The sequence below is a fragment of the Oncorhynchus mykiss genome, chromosome 12, assembly GCF_057628025.1.
Source record: "Oncorhynchus mykiss isolate SJ-2025 chromosome 12, ASM5762802v1, whole genome shotgun sequence".
In the NCBI taxonomy this organism is placed as follows: Eukaryota; Metazoa; Chordata; class Actinopteri; order Salmoniformes; family Salmonidae; genus Oncorhynchus; species Oncorhynchus mykiss.
In genome coordinates this window covers 14,598,203-14,619,156 of record NC_143033.1, presented here as the reverse complement: position 1 = coordinate 14,619,156, position 20,954 = coordinate 14,598,203, and the positions used below count along the sequence as shown (strand labels likewise).

The 20,954-nt window shown below is 43.8% G+C and overlaps 1 protein-coding gene across 2 annotated transcripts in view; it reads left to right on the top strand.

Annotated features, from left to right (window-relative positions):
- Window positions 1-20,954, top strand: part of LOC110537005 (integrin alpha-1) — a 73,396-nt gene that overhangs the window by 44,694 nt on the left and 7,748 nt on the right. The window contains exons 8-23 of one of the 2 annotated variants that reach the window (XM_090191770.1): window positions 215-365; window positions 1,518-1,692; window positions 2,050-2,123; window positions 3,768-3,912; window positions 6,735-6,877; window positions 8,198-8,341; window positions 9,522-9,782; window positions 9,938-10,068; window positions 11,271-11,446; window positions 11,658-11,803; window positions 15,531-15,638; window positions 18,468-18,544; window positions 18,944-19,070; window positions 19,195-19,275; window positions 19,394-19,470; window positions 19,661-19,750. In XM_090191770.1, the coding sequence (XP_090047896.1) occupies window positions 215-365; window positions 1,518-1,692; window positions 2,050-2,123; window positions 3,768-3,912; window positions 6,735-6,877; window positions 8,198-8,341; window positions 9,522-9,782; window positions 9,938-10,068; window positions 11,271-11,446; window positions 11,658-11,803; window positions 15,531-15,638; window positions 18,468-18,544; window positions 18,944-19,070; window positions 19,195-19,275; window positions 19,394-19,470; window positions 19,661-19,750 (2,106 nt within the window). The remainder of the gene's footprint in view (window positions 1-214; window positions 366-1,517; window positions 1,693-2,049; window positions 2,124-3,767; window positions 3,913-6,734; window positions 6,878-8,197; window positions 8,342-9,521; window positions 9,783-9,937; window positions 10,069-11,270; window positions 11,447-11,657; window positions 11,804-15,530; window positions 15,639-18,467; window positions 18,545-18,943; window positions 19,071-19,194; window positions 19,276-19,393; window positions 19,471-19,660; window positions 19,751-20,954) is intronic. The other variant, XM_036936981.2, reaches the window with a different exon arrangement.

Sequence of the window (20,954 nt, the reverse complement as noted above, 5' to 3'; positions counted from 1 at the left end):
AATTAATGGGTGTTTGCGTCCTAGAGATACAATTAAATTAAATATTCTAATGCCTAATGGTTTGTGTGTCCTGAATGCGGAAACACACTCTTTCCTTTGTATTACTAGATCTGATGTAAAATGCTATTTTCCACATCTCATGATCACAGGAATGTCACTACTTATGCCATGACCTTTGACATTTGACCTCTGATCGACCCTGTTGTCCCTTCAGGAAAGAGGCCTTCACTGTGGAGCGAGGGGCGCGGCCGGGGGTCAAGAAGGTCATGATCATTGTGACGGACGGAGAGTCACATGACTTTTATAACCTCGACAAGGTCATCAAAGAATGTGAGGAGGACGATATCGAGAGGTTCGGTATCGCTGTGAGTATGAGGCCATCTCAAAAGTGTAAGGCCATAATACCTCAATAACCACAATACCTCATCCATCGTATTCCTCACCTCAGTGAGAGCAGAGCTGTAACAGACCTTGTAGTCAGGACAAGCTCACATCCAGGTCCTTTCACAGACTTCAAATAAACAAACAATCCATCACCTAGGTTAGATGGTTCACTAGCTTGGTGCAGGCAGGATAAGGGTTGTAAAACTTTCCCAAAATGCCCAAGTTTTCCAGAAATCCTGGTTGGAGGCTTCTTGGAATCAGGAGAGAATAAGCAGGAAGGGAATCCTCTAACTGGGAATTTTCCAGCCGAGGCAGGACCAGGGTTATGGGTTCAGGTTCTGTTTCTTACATGGACCACATTCTGTACACTGAGTATACCAAACATTAGGAACACCTTCCTAATATTGAGTAGCACCCCTCTCCTTTTGCCCTCAGAACAGTTTCAGTTCTTGACACAAACCGGTGCGACTTGCACCTTATACCCGAGTGGGCTCCCGAGTAGCGCAGCAGTCTAAGGAACTGCATCTCAGTGCTAGAGGCGTCCCTACAGGCACCCTGGTTTGAAACCAGACTGTATCACAACCGGTCATGATTGGGAGTCCCATAGGGCGGCACACAATTGGCCCAACGTTGTCCTGGTTTGGCCGGTGTAGGCCGTCATTGTAAATAAGAATTTGTTCTTAACTGACTTGTCTAGTTAAATAAAGGTTAAATAAATAAAAAAATACCATACCTCGTTTAAAGACACTTAAATATTTTGTCTTGCCCATTCACCCTCTGATTGGCACACATACACAATCCATGACTCAGTTGTCTCAAGGCTAAGAAATCCTTCTTTAACCTGCCTCCTTCCCTTCATCTACACTGATTGGTGGATTTAACAAGTGACATCAATAAGCGATCATGGCTTTCACCTGGATTCACCTGGTCAGTCTGTCATGTCATAGCGATCATAGCTTTCACCTGGATTCACCTGGTCATTCTGTCATGTCATGGAAAGAGCAGGCGTTCTTAATGTTTGTATACTCAGTATATATTAAGTACTATTTCTCAGACTTGATATCGTCATTGAAAATGTAGGATAAATAAATAAATAAAGGTTTAGATAAATAAAACATAAATATTTTTTTTAGGTGCTTGGTGATTACAACAGGAACAACAGAAGCATCAAGGAGGTGAAGAAATTCATTGAGGAGATCCAGTCGATCTCCAGCGATCCTGTGGGAGATCACTTCTTCAACGTGTCGGATGAGTTTGCCTTGCTGAACATCGTAGACGCCCTGGGCAGCAGGATCTTTGCCTTGGAGGGTAGGATGACTCCCTCATTAATCACGTTCTATGTTTGAACTCGGTGATAAAAATGGCAGTGTTTATTCTCACCTACTCACTATAGCAGATCATCATTCAATAAGCACCATCAATACTACTGACCCAAAAAGCTAAGGCATTTCTGGGTCAGGGCGACAGTACTTGAAGCCTCAGGAAGGCAGTAGCAATGCTAACCTCAACACTAGATTTCCTCCTCGCTACAGATCTAAATACTGGTGAAATTGATCAGAGAAATTGACCAGATTCATATCATCTCTACATGGTCTTTAATACCCATTGTGATAACAAGACCATGTAATAATGTAATAACCGATCAATGTGAATGTCTTTCCACAGCAACGTCAGGTAACTACACCTCGTCTTTTGAGATGGAGATGTCCCAGGCTGGATTTAGTGCCCACACCTCTAAAGTAAGTCTGTTTCTATCTCTGCTTTCCTTTCCTCTGTCCTACTAACTAACTCATACTGACTCTAACTGTAATCCAAGATAGTTTCAGTGCCTCACCTCTTCTCCTGTTTCCACCCCTGCACTCCACTGCCCTACACTGTTAAAATAAAAAGGGTTTTAAATATGCAACTCTTCTTTCCCAAAAACCAAAACACCCCGAGGCAATAGTTGCAAGAATTTATTTAAAAAATATATATTTCAATATACTTTATTTTAATAGTGTATTAACTCCTACTTGTCAACTGGGCTAAAGGGTGCAGCATATTACCATGGGGATCAGTTTATAGGAGATCACATGTTTGTGAATGTGTGACTGCCCACTGATCACCCCCAGTCAGATACAGTACAGAATGATGGTGTGTGTTGTGTTATCTGTCATTCATCATCTCATCTATCCTTGTTTCACTGTGATCCAACAAATGTTCTGGAGACGTAAGGACCCTCTTTTCTCTCTCAGCCCAGAGAGACCTGTGCTGTGCTATGGGGGAAGAGAGGGAAGAACAAAAAAACATATGTATTTTCTGTGAGAGGGTGTCCTGATGTCCAAACAGAGTGTGAGCAAACATGCTCTCCTCCAGTCCTCCTGAGTCAGCGTCGCTCTCTCTCTCTTTCTTTTTCTCCCTCTGGCTCTATCTATCTCCCTCTGTCTCCCCCTGTCTCTCTCCCTCTCTCTCCCCCCCCTCTCTTCCTCCCTGTTTCTGTCTCTCTCACTCCCCCTCCTCCTACGTCACCTAGTATAAACACTGTCACTCCCAGCTGAAGCTGTATCAGGGCTCCTGACCTTTCCTCCCCTGTATTCTCCTCCCCTGCCCATGCCTCATATCACTTACGCAATGTTTATACACCCAGACATACAGGGCCAGCAGCATACCACCCTGCATCCCACTGCTGGCTTGCCTCTGAAGTTAAGCAAGGTTGGTCCCTGGATGGGAGACCAGATGCTGCTGGAAGTGGTTTTGGAGCGCCGGTAGGAGGCACTCTTTCCTCTGGTCTAGAAAAAAATCCCAATGCCCCAGGCCAGTGATTGGGGACGGTGCCCTAGGTAGAGTGCTGTCTTTCAGATGGGATGTTAAATGGGTGTCCTGAATCTCTGTGGTCACTAAAGATCCCATTGCACTTATCGTAAGCCCTGTGTCCAACCCCAGTCTCACTCATACTCGAAGAACATCTCCCTCTTGTGAAATACTTTACCCTGTATCTACTGCAACAGAGTCTTCTTGACACGGCGTATTGTGACTCTGGACCCATTTAGCTCTACTCCACTAAGACTTTTCCACTTCCTGTGGGATCTCTTCATGTTTCCTGTGCTGTAGCATAGCTGTCCCATAGAGTTGGATAGAGGCCCTCAATGGCGCTGCCAATGCTGTCACAGAAGATGCCATTACAAAGACAGGAGATGAGCTGCCTAGTATCTCTATGCACTTGTCATTCTGTTGCCTGTCTAATAACGAGGACCACAATGGAAATAAGTTGTCTTATCTGACTTTATTGAGTGTTGTATCTGACTTTATTGTTGTACTCACATGTGTGGCTACTCAGTATGTATTTTACATTTGTTAAATAAAAAGGCATTCATTGATTAATTCACAAATTCTCTCTTTCGTAGGAGGGTGTGATGCTGGGTGCTGTGGGGGCGTATGAGTGGAACGGGACAGTAGTGATGCATACCAACCAGGGTACCGTGGTTCCTCTAAACGCAGACTTCCAAGACCCCCTGGATGAAAGGAAGGAGAGCCTGGCAGGGTACGTGGGTAAGTACATATCACTCCAGACCAGACATGCGCACACACACACACAGCCTGGCAGGGTACGTGGGTGAGTACATATCAGTCCAGACCAGACATGCGCACACACACACAGCCTGGCAGGGTACGTGGGTGAGTACATATCAGTCCAGACCAGACATGCGCACCCACACACAGCCTGGCAGGGTACGTGGGTGAGTACATATCAGTCCAGACCAGACATGCACACCCACACACCGCCTGGCAGGGTACGTGGGTGGGTCCAGACCAGACCAGACATGCGCACACACACACACAGCCTGGCAGGGTGCATGGGTGGGTCCAGACCAGACCAGACATGCACACACACACACAGCCTGGCAGGGTACATGGGTGGGTCCAGACCAGACCAGACATGCACACACACACACAGCCTGGCAGGGTACATGGGTGGGTCCAGACCAGACCAGACATGCGCACACACACACAGCCTGGCAGGGTACGTGGGTGGGTCCAGACCAGACCAGACATGCACACACACACACAGCCTGGCAGGGTACGTGGGTGAGTACATATTAGTCCAGACCAGACATGCGCACACACACACAGCCTGGCAGGGTACGTGGGTGAGTCCAGACCAGACATGCGCACACACACACACAGCCTGGCAGGGTACATGGGTGAGTCCAGACCAGACATGCGCACACACACAAACACAGCCTGGCAGGGTACATGGGTGAGTCCAGACCAGACATGCGCACACACACACACACACACACACACAGCCTGGCAGGGTACGTGGGTGAGTACATATCAGTCCAGACCAGACATGCGCACACACCCACACACAGCCTGGCAGGGTACATGGGTGAGTCCAGACCAGACAAACCACCAAGATGGATTACATTGTATTTATTTACCTTTTTATTTTTTGCACCATACACGTCTGTTTTTATGGTTTGATTCTTGCCTTGTCCTCTGTTACTTTAGTACTTTCTGTGTAGGTTAAGAGTATAGATCTACTGTGTTTTATATTTATTTATATTTATAAGACAACCTGTACTGGCCCTGGAAACTGGACAGTGGCCCAATGACAACCTGTACTGGCACTGGAAACTGGACAGTGGTCCAATGACAACCTGTACTGGCACTGGAAACTGGACAGTGGTCCAATGACAACCTGTACTGGCACTGGGAACTGGACAGTGGTCCAATGACAACCTGTACTGGCACTGGAAACTGGACAGTGGTCCAATGACAACCTGTACTGGCACTGGGAACTGGACAGTGGTCCAATGACAACCTGTACTGGCACTGGAAACTGGACAGTGGTCCAATGACAACCTGTACTGGCACTGGAAACTGGACAGTGGTCCAATGACAACCTGTACTGGCACTGGAAACTGGACAGTGGTCCAATGACAGACAACCTGTACTGGCACTGGGAACTGGACAGTGGTCCAATGACAACCTGTACTGGCACTGGAAACTGGACAGTGGTCCAAGTCCTTAGTGCCTCCCAGCTCCTGTATAAACAGCACAGGTCCAGCACCATTACTCTGAAATAGACAGAGACATGGATCCCATAAGGCATTATTCACTGCACTTCTCCCTGACCTTAAAAATCAACCATATTCATTTCACATTTTGACCTTAACATGCAATCTATTCATTTCACATCATACCTATCATTCAAATAAATACACCTGACCAGCAGTAGGGGGCACAAGGGGCATTGGACCACAGTGAAGATGCTGTGAGGGATTCAAGAATAATAGGATTTAATAAAAGTGTCATCGAGAACAATCTGTGTGATTGTTCATTTCAGACAAACTCAAACACTGGCAGAGTTACAGCAGATCATTAAAAACTCTTCGATACAGTGCTCTGAGAATGAACCACACACACACACACACACACACCACACCACACCACACCACGCACTCGCACACGCACGCACACACACGCACACGCACACACACACACTCCTCTCTGTTCTTCAATGTTTTACTGCTTCGTCGAGACCTTGGGACTATAAGATTCTAGCTGACATTATTGGCAAAAAATGTGTTAGTCACCTATAATTGATCTTGAGATGCCTATCTGTGGAGTTAGATTTTTTAAAGTACATTTTAAGATAAAATATTTTTTTACTAGAAAGTCCTGTCTGCATAAACCCATTTGAACTTGGCGCTATAAGTTTTTATCTGCAATCCAATTACAAGCCTGAACAAATACAGACGGACCAATCAGAACACGTCTTTGCCATCTCCCTGTTGTCACATCGTTGTTCAGTGATAACAGTAATTTGTCTGATGATCATAATGCATTTATTTATGTATTCGATGATGTGTTCTGACTCTATCGTGGTAAAATAGTGTTATTCTATAATTTCTTTATTCAAATAGCTACAGTTTTCTTGAAAACAGACATGTCTAATTCAGAAGTGTCAAACAGAACCATATGGCTCAACCCAGATTGACATTTCAGAGCCATAAGGATCTATCTGCGATTACACCCCCCGAAAAAAAAACGGATTTACAAATGTCTCAGGATTTTGATACTCTGCACTTTAGGTGAGGACCTTAATGGGTTAATAAAAATGAATTCACAACAAAACAGTTCTAAGATCTGGTATGTGAAAACATGTATGCTCAATATCTCAGAACTATGGTTTGCGCACATATAACCTTATAGTCCCAAGGTCACTTCCTCTTAACAATGAGACTAAAGTGAACTAATACCAGGAGGAAGACGTACTAAAATAACCCACTAATAGGGACATGCTCTGTTCTTAAGCTGTGATCATGAACTGCTCTAATATGTGTGTGTGTCTGCCCTCCCTGCAGGTTATGCCGTACAGTCAGCATCAACGCCTAATGGTGAGTTATACATCACAGGAGCACCACGGTACAACCACACAGGCAGAGTCATCGTCTACAAACTGGATGGGGAAATCATCACAGTCACACAAGTACTGAAAGGAGAGCAGGTGTGTTCAGTTGTCATTCATCAATCTTCCACCATCATCATAATACACATCTTTACATTATGTAGGTTGCTTTGCCAAATTCATGGGTTAAGGTTAGACACCGCAGTGTGGGAAGAGACTATACATTCTGTAACCAACTGTCTCCTGGTTGAGGACATAATTCGTATACATTAGATAGAAATGCACTGAAATACTGAAATTAGGTCCCTAATTGTATTTGAAAGCGTAAAATTCAGATTAGGTCCCTGATGTCAAGGCATGAGCTCATATCGTGTTTCTACTTTAGTTTGAGATTCAGTAGAGGTTAAGATTATAGTGGGCTCCTGATTGGTGCAGTGGTCTAAGGCACTGTATCTCAGTGCAAGAGGTGTCACTATAGTCCCTGTTTCAAATCTAGGTTGTATCACATCTGACTGTGATTTGGAGTCCCATAGAGCAGTGCACAATTGGCCCAGTGTTGTCCAGATTTGGCTGGCGTATGCAGTCATTGTAAATAAGAATTAACTTAACTGACTTGCCTAGTTATATTATAAACTGGGTTGTTCAAGCCCTGGATGCTGAGTGGCTTAAAGCTGTGGTATATGAGACAATATACCATGGCTAAGGGCTGTGTCCAGGCACTCCAGAAGAGGACTGGCCACCCTTCAGAGCCTGGTTTCTTCTTAGGTTCCGGCCTTTCTTGGGAGTTTTTCCAAACCACCGTTCTTATACATCTGCATTGCTTGCTGTTTGGGGTTTTAAGCTGGGTTTCTGTATAGCACTGTATAGACATTGGCTGATGTAAAAAGGGCTTTACAAATACATTTGATTGACTCCACGTTGCATCGTATACACACTGAATATACCAAACATTAGGAACACCTTCCTAATATTGAGTTCACCTGGTCTATGGAAAGAGCAGGTGTTCTTAATGTTTTGTACACTCAGTGTATATACCATATACCACATCCCCTCGGACATTATTGCTTCATTAAATTAAAGCATGAGCTCCTACCGCGTTTCTATTTCAGGCTGAGTGATTATAACGTAGTGTGACCTCCGACCTCCGCCTCCTCCTGTAGATTGTCTCCTACTTTGACCTCTGTTTATCTCCTGTAGATTGTCTCCTACTTTGACCTCCGTCTGTCTCCTGTAGATTGTTTCCTACTTAGACCTCTGTTTATCTCCTGTAGATTGGCTCCTACTTTGACCTCTGTCTGTCTCCTGTAGATTGTCTCCTACTTTGACCTCTGTTTAGCTCCTGTAGATTGTCCCTTACTTTGACCTCTGTTTACCTCCTGTAGATTGTCGCCTACTTTGACCTCTGTTTATCTCCTGTAGATTGGATCCTACTTTGGCAGCGTGCTCCAGACGGTGGATGTTGACCAGGACTCCTACACAGACATCCTGCTGGTGGGAGCTCCTATGTTCATGGGCCCAGAGAGGGAGGAACAGGGACAGGTGTACGTCTACAAACTCAATGAGGTGTGTGGTGTACTGTGTGTGTAGTTGACCTGATTCATCAATCAATCAATCAATCAGTCAAATGTATTTATAAAGCCCTTCTTACATCAGCTGATGTCACAAAGCGTTGTACAGAAACCCAGCCTATAACCCCAAACAGCAAGCAATGCAGGTGTAGAAGCACGGTGGCTCGGAAAAACTCCATAGAAAGGCCAAAACCTAGGAAGAAACCTAGAGAGGAACCAGGCTATGAGGGGTGGCCAGTCCTCTTCTGGCTGTGCTGGGTGGAGATTATAACAGTACATGGCCAAGATGTTCAAATGTTCATAGATGACCAGCAGGGTCAAATAATAATAATCTCAGTAGTTGTCGAGGGTGCAGCAAGTCAGCACTTCAGGAGTAAATGTCAGTTGGCTTTTCATAGCCGATCATTGAGAGTATCTCTACCGCTCCTGCTGTCTCTGGAGAGTTGAAAACAGCAGGTCTGGGACAGGTAGTAAATAATGTTCAAACAGTCATATAATTAATGTAACTATTACTATCTAACTTTACTACTATATTGTTTGTGCACTTTGGGGGTATGTGTGTTATCATAGAAATACAATTCAAATCAAATCAAAGTTTATTGGTATCATACATATATGTAGCAGATGATATTGTGGGTGTAGTGAAATGCTTGTGTTCCTAGCTCCAACAGTGCAGTATTATCTAACAATTCACAACAATACACACAAATATAAAAGTAAAAGAAGTATTAAGAAATATGTAAATATTAGGATGAGCAATGTCGGAGTGGCATTGACTAAAATACAGTAGAATAGAATACAGTATATACATATGAAATGAGTAAAACAGTATGTAAACATTATTAAAGTGACCAGTGATTCTATGTCTATGTATATAGGACAGCAGCCTCTAAGGTGCAGGGTTGAGTAACCGGGTGGCAGCTGGCTAGTGATGGCTTTTTAAAAGTCTGCTGTTGCCTTACCAGGCGGGGATACAGTCCAACAGCATGCTCTCAATTGTACATCTGTAAAAGTTTGTGAGGGTTTTAGGGGCCAAGCTGAATTATATCTCTGTGTGTTATAGTATGAAGGGACAGAGACACGGCAGTCTAAGGATGTGCACCAACCATCTATCTGTTACTCAACATCTCTCTATCCCCCCCTCTGTCTCTCCATCTCCCTCCCTTCCTACCTAGAAGGGCCTATTTGAGCACCAGACCACGCTGAAGCCAGACAACCAGACGTGTTGTACCTCGGCCCACTCCAACGGTTGCACCATCGTCAACATCAACGGCCCGTGTGGCGCCCGCTTCGGCACCGCCATCGCAGAGGTCAGTGACCTAGACCTGGACGGGAACCGGGACGTGGCCATCGGGGCGCCACTGGAGAACGACCACAAAGGGGCAGTCTACGTCTACCATGGAGCCAAGAAGACCATCAAGGAAAAATATGTGCAGGTAAAGAAAGACAAGACCATGTGTTCTCTGACTGTTCTACAGTAATATTACAGTAAATTACAGTAAGATTGCAATATTACAGTATTAAGAGTATACAGAAAAAGTGAGAGTCGTTAATGTTAGCCTTCTGAATGTGTGTGCTGGTGTGGTTTCAGCGTATCCCAGGCCCTGGAGACGGGGTGAAGACTAAGTACTTTGGCCAGTCGATCCACGGAGTCATGGATCTGAACGGAGACGGAATTATAGACATTACCATCGGAGGGCTGGGAGGGGCTTCTCTGTTCTGGTGAGTGTTTAGTGCCTCAGCGTTCAGTATCAAACACACGCATGCACCCACACACACATTCACACACACACACACACTCCACTTCAACTATTAGTAATAGCAGTAATCTCAAATATCATCTCACAAAACTTTATTATTATAACATTATCTCATCTATCAAAGACTGTCACTTTGGTTTATACAGCTGTGTCCCTTTCAGGATTTGAACCCACAAAACCTTCCTCTCCTTGTTCAAACCCCTGTTCCTCCTCTTCTCTCATGGAGCCTGTCCTGTCCTGCCCTCTCTTTCTCTTCTCTTCTGGAGTTGAGCCAACATTTCATACCACAGGGACCCCAGCCAGGGATGCGCCCACTCAGTTTCAGCTGGAACAGGCCTAGCTGACCAAGACCGACCAGGGCTATGTGGAAAAACTCCAACTCCCAGGAGGCAAAGCTCCTAAGACATGATTTGGCAGCCCTTCCTCCTGGGCTCTTGATTTAATCCATTTTAGAATAAGGCTGTAATGTAACAAAATATGGATTAATTCAAGGGGTCTGAATACTTCCCGAATGCACTGTATAGCTTGGCTATGGATCCTTTTGGGGTCTGAATACTTTCCGAATGCACTGTATAACTTGGCTATGGATCCTTTTGGGGTCTGAATACTTTCCGAATGCACTGTATAGCTTGGCTATGGATCCTTTTGGGGTCTGAATACTTTCCGAATGCACTGTATAACTTGGCTATGGATCCTTTTGGGGTCTGAATACTTTCCGGATGCACTGTATAACTTGGCTATGGATCCTTTTGGGGTCTGAATACTTTCCGAATGCACTGTATAACTTGGCTATGGATCCTTTTGGGGTCTGAATACTTTCCGAAGGCACTGTATAACTTGGCTATGGATCCTTTTGGGGTCTGAATACTTTCCGAAGGCACTGTATAACTTGGCTATGGATCCTTTTGTAGAGCCGCCATGGCCATCGACGTGGTTTATAGAGGGCTTGCACACATCTTTACATTATAAATTAATAAGGTGCTTTTAATTTGATTTTGAGGATTACTGTATAAAGAACTATAGCTATATCATTTTGGCTTCTCCTCTTTATATTTTTGTAGATAAAAAATAAATAAAAAATTGTTTCATTCACAGTTCATTGATTATTGTAACAGTTTCATATGCCAGTTACAAGTTTCTGAATTTCTGTTGTTTGTCATCCAGGTCCAAGGATGTTGCTGAGCTTTATGCCAACATGACCTTTGACCCAAACAAGATCAACCTACAGCAGCCCTCTGAAGACTGTGTGCTGGGTGAGAGAGCCACCGTGTGTGTGAAGACCAGGGTCTGCTTTAGCTACAGTGTCAAGTCTGAGAAGGACCACACTAACTTGGGCACAGGTGAGAGTCTGATAAACACACTTCCAGTATGTTTGAATGTTTACAGTGTAAACACTTCAATTAAATGCAATGATTGTAACTGATGCTGAATAAGAGCATCTACTAAAGGAGTAAAATATCAACTGTAAACCAGACAATCTTTTCTCCAGGATTTCTGGAAAACCTGGGAATTATGGGAAACTTACCAGATTTGGTGTTTGTTGTGTTTCAGCCATTAAGTACAACCTGACTCTGGACTCTCTGAGGGCAAAGTCGAGGGCAGCGTTTGTCAACCCTGACGACAAGAGTGAGAGGAAGGTCCAGGTCACCGCCAACATCATAGATGCTCTGTGTCTGGAACATTCCTTTGCCATGAAGGCAAGTAAATCATTCCTCAATCAGCCTGGTCAACATGGAGAGAGGAAGAGAGGAGGGTGAGATAGAGAGGGGGCGGAGAGAGAGAGGAAGAAAGAGAGCGAGTGACAGACAGACAGAGAGACATGAGAAGCATAGAGAGGCAGAGAGAGGCAGAGAGAGGCAGAGAGAAAGAGAGAAAGAGAGAGAGAGCGAGCGAGAGAACGGCCCCATAGAAAAACTCTTACATACTAGTAGAACACAGTTGAATGTGTTACTGGCCCCAGAGTTTGAACCGGAGAGGGGATATGGGTTTCATTTACATTATGATTGCATCAGAGAAAGCCTGGCCCCAGATTGTTTTGTGCTGTATAGCCAACTCTTATGTTTGGCATGACAATGACCATAGGAGTTGATAGGCAAGACAGCATAAAGCCTGGGACCAGGCTAAATGGCTGTTAGTATCTCAGTAGACTGGCCAGTGAATGTATTGGATGGATTTACAGTAGGAGGCCAAGTTGCTCTGGTATTGATTCATGGTAGGAAAGCTCTTAACATGAAAGTGGAGACAGATCTCCTTCCCTTGATCAAAGGAAAAGCATCTCCAATAAAACAACCCCTTTCCCAAAAGGCCCATTACTGTAGACACAAGTATTCGGGCTTAAAAGAGGCCTAGAAATCGATTCACATTACATTGATTGTTTTGTAGCAAATAGCAGTACAATATAAGGTTTTATTGAGGATGCAGATGAAAAGAACAGAGGTATAATAAAACAGAAGACTTTGACTGTAATGGGAACCAGAACCAGAGAGAATGCACGACAATGACTGGTTAACCACCCCCAGTACCTCTGAGATAGGGAGGGAGAGAGAGAGGGGGGGGACTTGTTAACCACCCCCAGTACCTCTGAGATAGGGAGGGAGGGAGAGAGAGAGAGAGAGAGAGAGGGGGGACTTGTTAACCACCCCCAGTACCTCTGAGATAGGGAGGGAGAGAGAGAGGGGGGGGGGGGGGACTTGTTAACCACCCCAGTACCTCTGAGAAAGGAAGAGAGAGAGGACTTGTTAACCACCTCCAGTATAGAGAGAGAGAGAGAGAGAGAGAGAGAGAGAGAGAGAGAGAGAGAGAGTGTGTTAAACTCTTAAACTACCCCCAGTACCGCTGAGAAAGTGAGAGGGGGGGGGGGGGGTGGAGAGAGGAGAGTAGTTGGAAAGAGAAACAAAATAGAGGAGTAGAGAGAGAGAGAGAGAGCTGGTGTACGGTTGGGGGGTGCATTCACAATGCATTCCAGTGGCGATATCCCCTAGTGATCTGGTCACCATGTGGCCAGACAGATCACATGCTGTCCATCCCAACTGGAACATAGATGCTTTCTGCTGTCTGATAGGGACACACATAACCCACATTGTCCTCCCGGGAGGAGAACTAACTGACATGCAGCCCTCATAATCCAGAGGGACTACTGATAACAGTACGGGTGTATAAACAGTTGAAGTCGGAAGTTTACATACACTTAGGTTGGAGTCATTAAAACTCGTTTTTCAACCACTCCACAAATTTCTTGTAACAAACTATAGTTTTTGGCAAGTTAGGACATCTACTTTGTGCATGACACAAGTCATTTTTACAACAATTGTTTACAGACATATTATTTCACTTATAATTCACTGTATTGCAATTCCAGTGGGTCAGAAGTTTACATACACTAAATTAACTTTGCCTTTAAACAGCTTGGAAAATTCCAGAAAAGTATGTCATGGCTTTAGAAGCTTCTGATAGGCATAATTTGAGTCAATTGGAGGTGTACCTGTGGATGTATTTCAAGGCCGACCTTCAAACTCAGTGCCTCTTTGCTTGACATCATAGGAAAATCAAAAGAATTCAGCCCCCAAAAATTGTAGACCTCCACAAGTCTGGTTCATCCTTTATCCTGAAGGTACCACGTTCATCTGTACAAACAATAGTATGCATGTATTAACACCATGGGACCACGTAGCCGTCATACCGCTCAGGAAGGAGACACGGTCTGTCTCCTAGAGATGAACGTACTTTGGTGCGAAAAGTACAAATCAATCCCAGAACAACAGCAAAGGACCTTCTGAAGATGCTGGAGGAAACAGGTACAAAGTATCTATATCCACAGTAAAATGAGTCCTACATTGACATAACCTGAAAGGCTGCTCAGCAAGGAAGAAGCTACTGCTCCAAAATCTTGATAAAATAAGCCAGACTACGGTTTGCAACTGCACATGTGGACAAATATACTACTTTTTGGAGAAATGTCCTCTTGTCTGATAAAACAAAAATAGAACTGTTTGGCCATAATGGCCATCGTTATGTTTGGAAGCTTGCAAGCCGAAGAACACCATCCCAACCGTGATGCACGGGGGTGGCAGCATCAAGTTGTGGGGGTGCTTTGCTGCAGGAGGGACTGGTGCACTTCACAAAATAAATGGCATCCTGAGGAAGGAAAATTATGTGAATATACTGAAGCAATATCTCAAGACATCAGTCAGGAAGTTAAAGCTTGGTCGCAAATGGGTCTTCCAAATGGACAATGACCCCAAGCATACTTCCAAAGTTGTGGCAAAATGGCTTAAGGACAACAAAGTCAAGGTATTGGAGTGGCCATCACAAAGCACTGACCTCAATCCTTGTGGGCAGAACTGAAAGTTGGGTGCTTGTGGAAGGCTACCCGAAATGTTTGACCCAAGTTCAACAGTTTAAAGGCAATGCTACCAAATACAATTTGAGTGTATTTAAACTTCTGACCCACTGGGAATGTGATGAAAGAAATCAAAGTTGAAATAAATCATTCTCTCTACTATTATTCTGACATTTCACATTCTTAAAATAAAGTGGTGATCCTAACTGACCTAAGACAGGGAATTTTTACTAGGATTAAATGTCAGGAATTGTGAAAAACTGAGTTTAAATGTATTTGTGTATGTAAACTTCCGACTTCAACTGTACATGTGTATCGTTGTGTATTGTTAAATACTACTGCACTGTTGGAGCTGGGAACACAAACATTTCGTGACACGGCATACAGAAGCCTACAGTACATAACAGTTGCGGTCAGTGCCGTTTAAGATGAGGGAGGACAGAACATTTTTCATGAGCATAGCCTTATTTCTATGAAAACATATTGGATGACTGTCATTCATATTTCATTCCCCCAGTTCAATGTAACAGTGATACGTTTAGGCTGCTACTCAATTTTCCCTATACCCATCATGAGGTTGCTACAACCTAGCCTATGAACGAAAGTTTACGACGTAGGTGCACACAGGTCGAGAGACAAATTTGAGGTGACAGATAGTGTCATTCAATAGCGCTTTGCACACTCTTGCCTGCGTCTAGCTGATATAGGGTGTAAACATTAGTCCAACAGTTGCAAACAAGAGTTTCTATTGGACAAATTCAGGTATGTTTATCCACGCTTTGTTCCGTTTGCTTCAGTTCAAGAAACGTTTTTCATCAGAATTGGCGGAATGAATACACCCCTGATCAAGCTGAAGTAACGTCATAGCCAGTATATCTAAAAGAACTAACGTGTTAGTAAACTTGCTACAATCATGCAATCATTTTAGTGTACAGTCAGTAAGCAGTTACACTGGTGGGCCCTGGTGGAAATAAATGAGTAAAAACCAAAAGATTACCTTGACTTGGAAGACTTCCAGTGTTGTGTTGGAAAGTCATAGCCAGCTAGCTAACATAGCATATCAACTAATGATATGATCTCCTCAGGCTAATCTGGACTTCAGAGACCCCATCATGATCTCCCTCGAGTTTGGTCTGGCTGAGGACACAGGCCCCGTCCTGGATGGAGACTTACCAACGTCACTCAACAAAACGGTAAAATGAACCACAATGTGGCAGATTTAACACACAAGCACACACACACACACCAGTAACTTTTGGCTTTCCATGAATTTTGTATACCTTGGCTTGCTTCCCTCTTTAGCCACTACAGGCCCTACTTGGCTAACAATACGTGTGGGCATGCACACATCTGATTTTCTTACCTTACTTTAGACCTCAGCTATCATATATTGCAACAGTGAATAGGCGCTGTGTGAGCAGAGTCAGTAATCAGTACTTTACACACTCATACAGTCTGGCTCCTTCCAGCGCTGTAGAGGGCGAATATTCTCTCCAACGGCTGTCCTCCATCCATCACTAGTTCCTATCAGAGGCTCTAAAACACTGACAGACTGTTATCCAGTTCCAATGGTGCAGCTCCCACACACATAGTTTTAATGAGTTGTTTGGCAGAGGGACAGAGGGAGACCAAACATGTGGCTGGATGTTAACACTGTGGTAGAACAGGATGTTAACACTGTGGAAGAACAGGATGTTAACAACGTGGTAGAACAGGATGTTAACACTGTGGTAGAACAGGATGTTAACACTGTGGTAGAACAGGATGTTAACACCGTGGTAGAACAGGATGTTAACACTATGGTAGAACAGGATGTTAACACTGTGGTAGAACAGGATGTTAACACCGTGGTAGAACAGGATGTTAACACCGTGGAAGAACAGGATGTTAACACTGTGGTAGAACAGGATGTTAACACCGTGGTAGAACAGGATGTTAACACCGTGGTAGAACAGGATGTTAACACCGTGGTAGAACAGGATGTTAACACCGTGGAAGAACAGGATGTTAACACCGTGGTAGAACAGGATGTTAACACCGCGGAAGAACAGGATGTTAACACCGTGGTAGAACAGGATGTTAACACCGTGGTAGAACAGGATGTTAACACAGTGGTAGAACAGGATGTTAACACCGTGGTAGAACAGGATGTTAACACCGTGGTAGAACAGGATGTTAACACTGTGGAAGAACAGGATGTTAACGCCGTGGTAGAACAGGATGTTAACGCCGTGGTAGAACAGGATGTTAACACTGTGGTAGAACAGGATGTTAACACCGTGGTAGAACAGGATGTTAACACCGTGGTAGAACAGGATGTTAACACCGTGGTAGAACAGGATGTTAACACAGTGGTAGAACAGGATGTTAACACCGTGGTAGAACATGATGTTAACACCGTGGTAGAACAGGATGTTAACGCCGTGGTAGAACAGGATGTTAACGCCGTGGTAGAACAGGATGTTAACGCCGTGGTAGAACAGGATGTTAACACTGTGGTAGAACAGGATGTTAACACCGTGGAAGAACAGGATGTTAACGCCGTGGTAGAACAGGATGTTAACGCCGTGGTAGAACAGGATGTTAACACTGTGGTAGAACAGGATGTTAACACCGTGGTAGAACAGGATGTTAACACCGTGGTAGAACAGGATGTTAACACCGTGGTAGAACAGGATGTTAACACAGTGGTAGAACAGGATGTTAACACCGTGGTAGAACATGATGTTAACACCGTGGTAGAACAGGATGTTAACGCCGTGGTAGAACAGGATGTTAACGCCGTGGTAGAACAGGATGTTAACGCCGTGGTAGAACAGGATGTTAACACTGTGGTAGAACAGGATGTTAACACCGTGGTAGAACAGGATGTGAACACAGTGGTAGAACAGGATGTTAACACCGTGGTAGAACAGGATTGTTAACACCGTGGTAGACTAGGATGTTAACACCGTGGTAGAACATGATGTTAACACCGTGGTAGAACAGGATGTTAACACCGTGGTAGAACAGGATGTTAACACCGTGGTAGAACAGGATGTGAACACAGTGGTAGAACAGGATGTTAACACTGTGGTAGAACAGGATGTTAACACCGTTGTTGAACAGGATGTTAACACCGTGGTAGACTAGGATGTTATCACAGTGGTAGAACAGGATGTTAACACCGTGGTAGAACAGGATGTTAACACCGTGGAAGAACAGGATGTTAACACTGTGGTAGAACAGGATGTTAACACCGTGGTAGAACAGGATGTTAACACCGTGGTAGAACAGGATGTTAACACCGTGGTAGAACAGGATGTTAACACCGTGGTAGAACAGGATGTGAACACCGTGGTAGAACAGGATTGTTAACACCGTGGTAGACTAGGATGTTAACACCGTGGTAGAACATGATGTTAACACCGTGGTAGAACATGATGTTAACACCGTGGTAGAACATGATGTTAACACCGTGGTAGAACAGGATGTTAACACCGTGGTAGAACAGGATGTTAACACCGTGGTAGAACAGGATGTTAACACCGTGGTAGAACAGGATGTTAACACCGTGGTAGAACAGGATGTGAACACAGTGGTAGAACAGGATGTTAACACTGTGGTAGAACAGGATGTTAACACCGTGGTAGAACAGGATGTTAACACCGTGGTAGACTAGGATGTTATCACAGTGGTAGAACAGGATGATAACACCGTGGTAGAACAGGATGTTAACACCGTGGTAGAACAGGATGTTATCACAGTGGTAGAACAGGATGATAACACAGTTTTAAGAAAATACCTTAAAGAAAGTAAGAGATAAGAATCGCAATGATTAAAGAGCAGCAGTAAATAACAGTAGCGAGGCTATATACAGGAGGTACCGGTACAGAGTGAATGTGCTGGGGCACCGGTGTTGAGGTAATTGAGGAAATATGTACATGTAGGTACATGTAAGCAGTTTTCGACTGCTTCATTGATAGAACTGTCTTGTACATGGTCTATTCCATTCTGCTTGTAACCATGCACACGTCATTCAGATTCCTTTGGTGGACTGTGGGAGCGATGACAAGTGCATAGCTGACCTATCCCTGAAGGCTGTGCCAAGTATACAAAGGTATTGTCACAAAGATTGTATTCTTTCAATCCATCTAACTGTCATGATTTTATGGCAGTTTCGTGGTAGTTCATTGATAGGTATGTTGCCCTTGTATTGTACTTTAGCGCCCTCTTGTGTTGGTCCAGATGAAGTGTCACAGCATTACAGTAAAATCTGCCCTGCTACAGTAATAACATTACAGTAAAAATCTGCCCTGCTACGGTAATAACATTACAGTAACATCTGCCCTGGCATAGTAATAACATTACAGTAAAATCTGCCCTGGAGCAGTAATAATATTACTGTAAAATCTGCCCTGCTACAGTAATAACATTACAGTAAAATCTGCCCTTCAACAGTAGTAAAATTACAGTAAAACCTGCCCTGCTACAGTAATAACTTTCCTATTCTTTCCAGTCTTGTGATCAAAGCCAACAAGGAAAAGTTCCATGTGCTCATTACCATTAGAAACAGTCAAGACAATGCCTACAATACCAAAGTCATGCTCAGCTTTACTGAAAACATAAACTACGTCAAAGTCAAGGTGAGATCCTTCCCTATGTTTGTAGAGCTTTGATTTACATTGATTTCTTGGATGTTGGGAATCAGTACGCCAGTATGAGTTTTGACATTGACATTGTATGTGATTTCAACCGTTTACTCTGCAGGCCAATGACAAAGTCTGCAGTCTGAATAATACCAAAGTTGAGTGTGCTGTGGGATATCCATTCCTCAAAAGCAATGTAGAGGTAAGACAATTCTTGCAATCACACGTATCTATCCTTGTACCATAAGACTCACTATGTACTTCATGTTTCATTTTGTGATGAATAGGCCACTGATCGGTTTTGCTTGTTCTCCCTCCAGGAGGTGTTTGAGATCCTATTTGAAGTCAACCCTGCACACGTCTGGAAAGAGATTCAGATCAACGTAACTGCAACCAGGTACAGTAAGCCATGGTGTCATTCATTTGATTTATTTAGCCAGGATAGTCCACACAGTAACAATGGCTAGTGTTTTCCGGGGAGTCCCGAGTTCCATGCTAAATCTCAACTATTTAAAATAAATGAGTGAGCAAAGAAGAAATATTGAAAAGTCAAAATTCTAATGCAATGACTTTTCTCATTTCTACAGTGACAGTGAGGAATTGAATACCACCCTCCATGACAACTCTGTGAGAATCTCCATCCCTGTGAAGTACGAGGCTGGACTCAGATTCACTGCGTGAGTACAGACAGCAGCAGCTACAACACGTACAGGACATTTTTAGTTCCATAAAAAATACAGGTACAGTATCAGAGTATGACCTTTTTTCAAATCTTTCCATCTCCTCTCATCTTTCCATATTCTGTCTCATCTTTCCATCTTCTGTCTCATCTTTCCATATTCTGTCTCATCTTTCCATCTTCTGTCTCATCTTTCCATATTCTGTCTCATCTTTCCATATCCTGTCTCATCTTTCCATATCCTGTCTCATCTTTCCATATTCTGTCTCATCTTTCCATCTTCTGTCTCATCTTTCCATATTCTGTCTCATCTTTCCATCTCCTGTCTCATCTTTCCATCTCCTCTCATCTTTCCATATTCTGTCTCATCTTTCCATATTCTGTCTCATCTTTCCATCTCCTGTCTCATCTTTCCATCTTCTGTCTCATCTTTCCATATTCTGTCTCATCTTTCCATCTCCTCTCATCTTTCCATCTTCTGTCTCATCTTTCCATCTCCTCTCATCTTTCCATATTCTGTCTCATCTTTCCATCTCCTGTCTCATCTTTCCATATTCTGTCTCATCTTTCCATCTTCTGTCTCATCTTTCCATCTTCTGTCTCATCTTTCCATCTCCTCTCATCTTTCCATCTTCTGTCTCATCTTTCCATCTCCTCTCATCTTTCCATCTTCTGTCTCATCTTTCCATCTTCTGTCTCATCTTTCCATCTCCTGTCTCATCTTTCCATCTCCTCTCATCTTTCCATCTCCTGTCTCATCTTTCCATCTCCTCTCATCTTTCCATATCCTGTCTCATCTTTCCATCTCCTGTCTCATCTTTCCATCTCCTGTCCCATCTTTCCACCTCCTGTCTCATCTTTCCATCTCCTTTCTCATCTTTCCATATTCTGTCTCATCTTTCCATATTCTGTCTCATCTGTCCATATCCTGTCTCATCTTTCCATATCCTGTCTCATCTTTCCATATTCTGTCTCATCTTTCCATCTCCTGTCTCATCTCCTCTCATCTTTCCATCTCCTGTCTCATCTTTCCATATCCTGTCTCATCTTTCCATCTCCTGTCTCATCTTTCCATCTCCTCTCATCTTTCCATATCCTGTCTCATCTTTCCATATCCTGTCTCATCTTTCCATCTCCTCTCATCTTTCCATCTCCTGTCTCATCTTTCCATCTCCTCTCATCTTTCCATATCCTGTCTCATC